This window comes from Salvia miltiorrhiza, chromosome 8 (genome assembly GCF_028751815.1).
Source record: "Salvia miltiorrhiza cultivar Shanhuang (shh) chromosome 8, IMPLAD_Smil_shh, whole genome shotgun sequence".
Classification (NCBI taxonomy): domain Eukaryota; kingdom Viridiplantae; phylum Streptophyta; class Magnoliopsida; order Lamiales; family Lamiaceae; genus Salvia; species Salvia miltiorrhiza.
The window spans coordinates 2613739-2623144 of NC_080394.1; the positions used below are offsets into that span (position 1 = coordinate 2613739).

Consider the following 9406-nt stretch of genomic DNA (forward strand, 5'->3'; position numbering starts at 1 on the left):
GAGTATTAGGTGTAACGCGTGGTCATGCACTCCCTATGCAAACAAGAAGCTTAATGCTGCATATGAGGATGCCCAGAGAGTTGCTCATGGCTGCCCCATCTTCCTCTTTTTTTTTGTAAGTAACCATTTTTCTCACATTATAATTGTGTTTTTTCATGAGCTTGCTTGAGTATTAACTGAGATGCTTTTCTCCTTGTGAAAACAAGGTTGATGGGAGTGGCCAGTTATGTGGTATGGCAGAAATGACTGGCCCAGTGGATTTTCACAGAGATGTGGATTTCGATTTCCGGCTGCGAGATAAACGGAGTGGAAGCTTTCCGGTGAAGTGGCACTTCATAAAGGATTTGGCAAACTTAAAAAATTTTAGGTTCACCATATTGCACAACAGTGAGAACATGCCAAGGACTGACAACAGAGACATACAAAGGGTATATATAATTATCTTGTTATTACAACCAAGTCATTTATGTGGAGAAGATGATCATTTTTTATTTTTGTGTCTCTTTTCAGTTAAGCTACAAGAAAGGTCTGCGGATGCATAACATATTCAAGCGCCGTACGTCGACAACATCCCTACTCGACTCAACTGGATGCGAGAAATCTCTCCAATGAGTAGGGGCGGATCCTGGATTCATCTTTAGGGGGCTGAATTTATTATCGTGTCACGTTTTTCATTGAATTTCTGCTGCTTTATACTGTGTAGTGTGGAGTGTTGTCGACGCATTTTGTACAACATCGTATTTCAGACGAAGCAACACTTTCAAGAACATTTCTTCCTTTCCATCAATAATCTCAAAATGGATGATTAGCTTCACACCTCAACTCTTAAATTTTGATTTTCAATTTTTATTTAATTTTAATGTTGTTTTGAATTAAAATAAACATTAAATTTAACAACTTAAATTTAACTGAAACTAAAAATTAACCCTACATTGATTGAAAATAAAAATTGCATTACAATAAAATAATGTCCTAAATTACTTCAATTTAATAAGCATGAAATATACATTTGTTCGCACAAATGTATACTTATATAAATATAGGTATTTACCTTAATTTAATATAAAGTATTATATTTTCTAAACCCTAAATTCTATAAACTAAACCCTAAACCCTGTAAACTAAACCCTAAGCATGAACACTAAACCCTAATAGGAGTATTTACTTTTAATAAGCATAAGATATACATTTGGTCGTACAAATGTATACTTATATTAATATAAATATTTACCTTCATTCAATATAAAACATTATACATATCAATATATATTTATATGAACAAATATATATATTATGTTTATTAAAAGTAACAATTATTATAAACAAATGTAATAATTAGGAGTATGGGTCAAACCCACGCGGGTCAGGGTTCCGGGCCAGGATGGCGGGTTTGGAGCCGAGTCGACCAATCGCACCCAATAATCTGCGTAAAATTGAATGTTCATATATAATCCTGTCCACAGAGGATTAGCTGCACCCACATTCTTGGATACCAAGCAACACTATAAGCCCATATTCTTGAATCCGATATATATATTGCCTCCTTCAAACACCAGGAGATACACGACGCGTTAGGGTTCCATTCAATTCCCTTTCTTCTTCTAAATCTATCAATTTTTTATCACGATGAATAATTCCGACAACCAGAAACGGCTTCTTGTGAAACGTAAGCATGGAAAGTCCGGTATGTATTATTTAACTCCTCTTTCTCCGCGAGATTTATCTGAAATCTCTGAAGAAAGTTTCGACCTCCCTTTTCTGGATCCAAACCAACACACTCTTCACACTCATTCCAACACCTGCGGCGGTTTGTTGTGTTTCTTCGATCGAACTGGCAATAGTTATCTCTGCAACCCAACAACCAAACAGTTTCAGATTTTCCCTCCCAAGGAAGCCTCTCCATCCCCAAAATATAGGATCTATTATCATGGTGGTTGTGTCGGCTATGATTCTAAATCTGATGATTACAAAATACTAAGAATTTGGGATCGTGATTACAGGCTGTCAAGGCCTTGTCACACGACCCGAATTTTTGGGCTGTATTCGTTAAGAAGTGATTCTTGGAAGGAGATTCCGAGTCCTGCTTTTATGTGCAATTCTTATATAGGGAGAATTATATATGTTAGAGGTAAGTGTTATTGGTTTTCTGTGTCCGACTCCAGAGTTGTATCGTTCGACTATAGTGAGGAAAGCTTCTCTTACTTGCCTTTACCACGAAAGGCTCATATCTATGATTATAGGCTCGTCAAGTTTGAAGATGAAGATTTGTTAGGTATTGTTTTCTCTAGGCGACGAGGAGCTAGTTATAAGGCCCCTCAAATTTCGTCTTTGCCTTTGGGGAGTGAACCTGGTTACTATTTTGAGGCTTGGGTTTGGAGAGAAGGATGGGATGCAGTGTTTAATGTGTCTCTTGGTGGTGCTGTGGATGGAGCACAGACGATATACGGGCCGTTGTTGTTTCTTCGTGGAAAGGCTGGCGATGGCGAGACACGGGATGGTGTCCTAAATCGTCTGGTAGTTTATGATTGGATTAAGAAAGAGTGCAAGGAGCTTGGTATTTACAGTTATGACAAAGCTATCGAAGTTTCTTGCTACGTTGAGAGTAGCGTTGCGTTGCCCCGTGGAAAGCCAATCAATGGATCCCCTGTTCTTCCTACTTATGAGAGTGAGTGGCAAGGCATGTGCGGTTCTCCTTATGACTCTCGTGAGTATGACTCTTCCAATGAAGCCTACGATGCAGATCTCGATGATTTTGCTGCTAATGGGTATGTTTTTTTGTGGATATGTTTGTATTTCTTATGTAGTTTTACATTAGTTTTCTAATGAAAAAGGAACCTTCTCTTGTATAGTTTCTTTTACTAACTAAAACATGTGTGACTGCAGATTCCGCGTCCTTGATGATATAGAGTTGGAGGAGGAGGAGCAGGAGAGGAGATACCATGCCGTTCTTAATTTAAAGACGGAGCCGGAGGAGGGTGAGGAGGAGAAGGAGGTATTCTTGTTCAAATTTGTTTTTCTTGTTGATGATAGCTTGAGATTTGGTTCAAAGATATTAAAAATATGTGCTTTTCTCATAGGTTGCGGCAATTACATATTATACTCCCAATTGTGGATGTGGTGGATTTTGTTCTAAGTTAAGCAACTATTACCATGCAAAGTTTTACGTAATCAAGTCAGATAGTGAGGACGATGTGCGCAAGAGTATTAGGTATAACGCGTGTGTTGGAATATAAGTATATATAAATGGAGAATTTTATTAAATTGATGGGAGAAAATATGGAGAAATATTGTGCAAGTGTGTGAGTGGACGTGTGTGTGTGTGTAAGTGATAAGAAAGTGAATAAAACAAATAAAACACTTTATGCTTTTTTTCTACTCACTTCAACTAATGGAGCACAATACATATTTATAGAAGTATTATGTCGGTGATTACTAGATCACCGACTTCAACTTGTGGTTTTAATTAGTTCTTCTAGATTGATCTTCTAATATTATTTCCTAATTCCACACGGCACTTTAGCTAGCTAGGAGATTCTAGATTATTCTCTCTTTTTCTTTTGTTTATACAAAATATCTTTATTCTAGATTTTTCCTTCTACAAATCAAGTTTAATAATTTATTATTCCAACACTCCCCCTTAAACTTGATTTGTCATTCCGAGCAAACTTCTGAACTTGATAAAGTCTTCATACTTGAGTGGCTTTGTGAAGATGTCTGCAACTTGATCTTGTGATTTCACGTATTCCACTTGAACTTCTTTCTTTGCGATGCATTCTCTGATGTAGTGGAAGCGGGTGTCAATATGCTTACTTCGATTATGAAACACCGGATTCTTTGAGAGCGCGATTGCCGACTTGTTATCAACACAAATAGTTGTTGGCTCCTTTTGTGGCCACCCAAGCTCTTCCAGTAAACTTCGTAGCCAAACTGCATGACAAACACTGGATGTGGCAGCCACATATTCAGCTTCACATGTTGATAAAGTGACTATGGGTTGCTTCTTTGACATCCAGGTGAAAGCAGTGTCTCCCATGAAGAACACGAATCCGCTTGTACTCTTCCGATCATCATTATCTCCAGCCCAATCGCTATCACTATACCCGACAAGATTATATTGATTAGTACTTGAGTAGAATAGGCCGTAGTTGAGCGTACCTTTGAGGTAGCGAAGAATTCTCTTTGCCGCCTTAAAATGCGTAGTGGTTGGATTTTCCATATAGCGACTTACGAGTCCTGTCGCATAAAGAATATCCGGCCTTGTGCAAATTAAGTACCGTAAACTTCCAACCAAGCTCTTGAACAATGTCGGGTCCACTTTTTCTCCTCCATCATTCTTGGATAATTTGATCCCGCATTCCACTGGCGTGTTGATTGCTTTGCAGCCCTCCATCTTGAACTTCTTGAGGATTTCCTTGGCGTATCCTTCTTGTGTGATGAAGATCCCATCTTCGAGTTGCTTGACTTCCACACCGAGATAGTACGCCATCAGCCCAATGTCTGTCATCTCAAACTCCTTTGACATGGCTTTCTTGAACTCCTCAATCATCTTTGGATTATTTCCTGTGAAAATCAAATCATCTACATACAAGCACACAATTAAGACATCTCCTCCATTGGCTTTCACGTAGAGAGCATGCTCGTGAGGGCATTTGGTGAAACCATTCTCCTCCAAGTACTTATCGATCCTGCTATTCCATGCCCTTGGTGCTTGCTTTAGTCCGTATAGGGCCTTCTTTAACTTCAAGACTTTATCTTCTTGCCCTTTCACCTCGTAGCCCATTGGCTGCTTGATATAGACTTCTTTGTCTATATACCCATTCAAGAAGGCTGATTTGACATCCATTTGATAAATCTTCCATCTATTTTGGGCTGCAAGAGAGAGTATTAGTCTAATAGTTTCTAAGCGAGCAACGGGAGCAAATACCTCATCATAATCGATTCCAGCTCTTTGACTATATCCTTTCACGACGAGCCTCGCTTTATATCTTTCCACTTCACCTTTGGAATTCTTCTTAACTTTATACACCCACTTGACTCCAATGGCCTTGTGCCCTTTTGGTAATGTCACGAGCTCCCATGTATCATTCTTCTTTATGGCTTTGATCTCTTCATCCATCGCGACTCGCCAATTTTCACTATCTGCTGCTTCTTCAAAGCTAACAGGCTCACAATCAGCAAATAGGCAAAATAAGGTAAGATCTTCTAACCTTTCAGTATCCTCATATATCTCGCCCAAACTCTTTGCTCGTGGTGTAGCTCTTTCATTTAAGAAAGATGGTGGCGAGTCTTCAGTGACTGACACTGGTGAAGCTGGTGGAGTCACTGGCTCTTGTTGGACTTCTCCAACTTGCTCTTCTGCTCTTTGTTCTTCTAACTGTGGGATGTAGGTGAAGTCACCGCTGGAGCTGAAATCCCAGACTCCTTCTTCGTCGAACTCCACATCCCGACTTATCACTGTTTTCTTGGTATTTGGATTGTATAACTTATAGCCTTTAGAGTTAGAGTCGTACCCGATAAAGATGAATGCTTCACTTTTGTCATCGAGCTTCTTCCTTCTCTCATCTGGTACATGCACGTAGGCTTTGCTCCCAAATACCTTTAGGTGGGAAATTCCTGGCTTTCTCCCGCTCCAGGCTTCTTGTGGAGTCATTCCCCACACGCTCCTTGTCGGCGATCGGTTGGATAGGTACACCGCGCACGCCACTGCTTCGGCCCAAAACTCTTTAGGCAGATTCTTCGTCTTTAGCATGCTCCTCGCCATCTCCATGATTGTTCTGTTTTTTCTTTCTGCCACTCCGTTCTGTTGGGGGGATCTCGGAACTGTCAGGGGCCGTCGAATTCCATTTGCTTCGCAAAATTCTAGAAACTCCCTTGACGTGAATTCTCCGCCTCGATCGGACCTCATGGCCTTGATTTGTCGTCCACTCTCCTTCTCCACGGCAGCTTTGAATTTCTTGAATGCATCAAATACTTCTGACTTCTGCTTCAAGAAATATACCCACGTTTTTCTAGAAAAATCATCAATGAATAGCAGAAAATAATTATTTTTACCCAGGGAGCTTGGATTTATTGGCCCACACACATCAGCATGAATCAACTCCAGTGGCTTTTGAGCTCTTGAGCTTGACTCCTTTGGAAACGGCTTTCTAAACTGCTTCCCGAGTAGACAACCTTCGCAGAGTTGATCGGGATGTTTGATGGATGGTAGGCCTCTCACCATCTCTTTCTTTGATAGCAACTCCAAGCCGCCAAAGTTTAAGTGCCCAAACCGTAGATGCCACAACCAAGACTTATCTTGGTAACACGCTTTCAGGCATTTTGCCACGTCATTTCGAATATTCAATAAGAACATTCTATTTTTAGACATTGGCACCTTGGCAATAAGATTATTTTTGTCATCTCTTATTGAAAGGTTATAATCTCTCATGTGAATATCATAACCTTTCTCTAAGAGTTGTCCCAAACTCAAGATATTATTTTTCATATTGGGCACGTAATAAACGTTGGAAATAAATTCATGATTTCCATTCTTCAAGCGAATTAAAATTTTCCCTTTTCCTTTAACTGGGACTTTAGATTCATCACCAAAGGAGACATTGCCGCTTACCGATTCATCGAGCTCCACGAACATGTTTCTCTTCCCGCACATGTGATTGCTAGCACCGGTGTCGAGGTACCACGTGTCATCTCTTCCAGCTTCTCCTTTATATGCCAGAAGCACACTACCAATATCTTGATTTGTGCTTTCGGCGTAATTGGCCTTCTCTTCAATCCTTACTTTTTCACTTCTGCACTCGGAAGCATAGTGCCCAAATTTATGGCAATTATAACACTTTATCGAAGATTTATCGTACCTCGATTGCGGGTTGCTCCTCCCCCGACCACTTGTAAACTCATTTCTTTCACCATTGTTGACGAAGCCTCCTCGTCCTCGACCACGTCCACGTCCACGGCCTCTGCCTCGATCTTGCCCTTGGCCACGTCCTCTCCCGGACTGTCCATAGCCATTGCTCGGACCTTCTTCTTTCTCTTTCGGGCTTACGTGCAACTTTAAAAGTTGCTCTGAAATTTCTTGCTTCTTCTTTTGCTTCTCCTCATATGCTTGCAGCGACCCCAACAAGAGATCGATTGTCATCTCCTCCAAATTTTTAGTTTCTTCAATTGTCACCACAATGTGCTCAAACTTTGGGGTTAGTGACCGCAATATTTTCTCCAAAATTCTTACATCCTCCATTTTTTCACCATTTCTTTTCATTTGATTAGACACCGCCAAGACTCTTGAAAAATAATCCGAAATTGATTCGGACTCTTTCATATGTAATGACTCAAACTCTCCTCTTAAAGTTTGAAGTCGTACCTTTTTTACTTGCTCCGCTCCTTTGCACGCATTCTGGAGCTTCTCCCACGCTTCTTTGGCGGTGCTCGCGTTCGAGATTTTCTCGAAATCATCGTCCCCTAGCGCTTGATAAATGAGACAGAGAGCCTTCTTGTCTCTCTTTCTCGCGTCTCGCAATCTATCCTTTTGTTGTTGGGATAGTGCGGCCTCGTCCTGCGGCTCCTCGTAGCCGTTCTCCACGATCTCCCAAACATCGTGGGCTCCCAATAGCGCCTTCATCTTGATGCTCCAATTGTCGAAGTTGCTCTTGTTGAGCATGGGGACTTGAAACGATTGTAGGTTGGCCATTCCACAGGTAGGATTTTATGGCTCGGATACCACTTTGTTGGAATATAAGTATATATAAATGGAGAATTTTATTAAATTGATGGGAGAAAATATGGAGAAATATTGTGCAAGTGTGTGAGTGGACGTGTGTGTGTGTGTAAGTGATAAGAAAGTGAATAAAACAAATAAAACACTTTATGCTTTTTTTCTACTCACTTCAACTAATGGAGCACAATACATATTTATAGAAGTATTATGTCGGTGATTACTAGATCACCGACTTCAACTTGTGGTTTTAATTAGTTCTTCTAGATTGATCTTCTAATATTATTTCCTAATTCCACACGGCACTTTAGCTAGCTAGGAGATTCTAGATTATTCTCTCTTTTTCTTTTGTTTATACAAAATATCTTTATTCTAGATTTTTCCTTCTACAAATCAAGTTTAATAATTTATTATTCCAACAGCGTGGTCATGCACTCCCTATGCAAACAAGAAGCTTAATGCTGCATATGAGGATGCCCAGAGAGTTGCTGATGGCTGCCCCATCTTCCTCTTCTTTTTTGTAAGTAACCATTTTCTCACATTATAATTATAGTACTATATGTTTTCATGAGCTTGAGTATGCAACTCCCCTCGTCCCATTACAAATGTCTCATTCTTTTTTTGGCAACATATTTAAACAATTTTCACCAACTCATTTTATCTGCCCAAAGGTAATGGGACATTTGTAATGGGACGGAATCAGAGGGAGTATTTCCCTTTATTCACGTACTGGTATTGACTGATGCTTTCTCTTTGTGAAAACAAGGTTGTTGGGAGTGGCCAGTTCTGTGGTATGGCAGAAATGACCGGCACAGTGGATTTCCACAGAGATATGGATTTCGGGCTGCGGCATAAACGGAGTGGAAGCTTTCCGGTGAAGTGGCACATCATAAAGGATTTGGCAAACTTGAATTTTTTTAAGCTCACCATATTGCACAACAATGACAACAGAGACATACAAAGGGTATGATATAATATAATTGTCTTTTCTTCATCGTATATCTTTATTATGCAAATCTTGTTAGAACAAACCAATTGTGGATCCTTTTTTATTTTTGTGTCTCTTTTCAGATAAGTTGGAAGAGAGGTCTGCGGATGCTCAACCTATTCAAGCGTCGTACGTCGTCAACGACACCCCTACTCGATGTCTTTATGCAGGAAGAGGTATATAGGTAAATGCTGTGATGAGAGGAGGTTTATGAGATGTGAAGGTGGATTTGATTTTGGATGGTTTGTGTTTTTGTTTGAAATGTTGTTGACAAAGTCCCTTGGTGATCACTCTGAAATCTCTATAATACTAGTATAATAAAGGATGTTTTCCCCTCTATTTTTCTCTCTTCTTCCATCAATTTTTGTAGTATTAGTCCTATTCATTTTCTCTCTCTTATTCTTTTAAAATGTGTGTCCTACTTTTTCAAGTTCGAAAAATTTTGTTTTAGTTTCCGAACAAGTGTGAGCATTCTGATCTCGGATCGGATTTTTTCCATCAGATCCGAAAACCCGAAACTTTCCTAGAATTCAATTCGATCTGAACCATATTATTCGAAAATCCGAATCCGAAAATCTGAAATGTTTTGAATAAAATCTGATCCGAACCGAAAAATCCAAAATGTGAAGAAAAATCCGAAATACATATGAACCTAACTGGTTACATAATTACAATTGAATTAAGGTACAAACTATTAATTATAATTAATC

The 9406-nt window shown here is 39.6% G+C and overlaps 2 protein-coding genes across 2 annotated transcripts; both read left to right on the forward strand.

The window, feature by feature from the left end:
• The first annotated feature begins 212 nt into the window (after positions 1–212).
• LOC130999967 (YTH domain-containing protein ECT3-like) lies at positions 213–787 on the forward strand. The gene is made up of 2 exons (XM_057925681.1): positions 213–428; positions 511–787. The coding sequence occupies exons 1-2, from the start codon at positions 234–236 to the stop codon at positions 610–612; spliced, it is 297 nt and encodes a 98-aa protein (XP_057781664.1). The 5' UTR covers positions 213–233; the 3' UTR covers positions 613–787.
• A 6988-nt stretch (positions 788–7775) lies between these two features.
• Positions 7776–9035, forward strand: LOC130997123 (YTH domain-containing protein ECT2-like). Its single transcript, XM_057922385.1, has 4 exons — positions 7776–7794; positions 8131–8228; positions 8475–8672; positions 8780–9035. Exons 1-4 carry the CDS (start codon positions 7776–7778, stop codon positions 8882–8884), a joined length of 420 nt encoding a protein of 139 aa, XP_057778368.1. The 3' UTR covers positions 8885–9035.
• Positions 9036–9406: the final 371 nt, after the last annotated feature.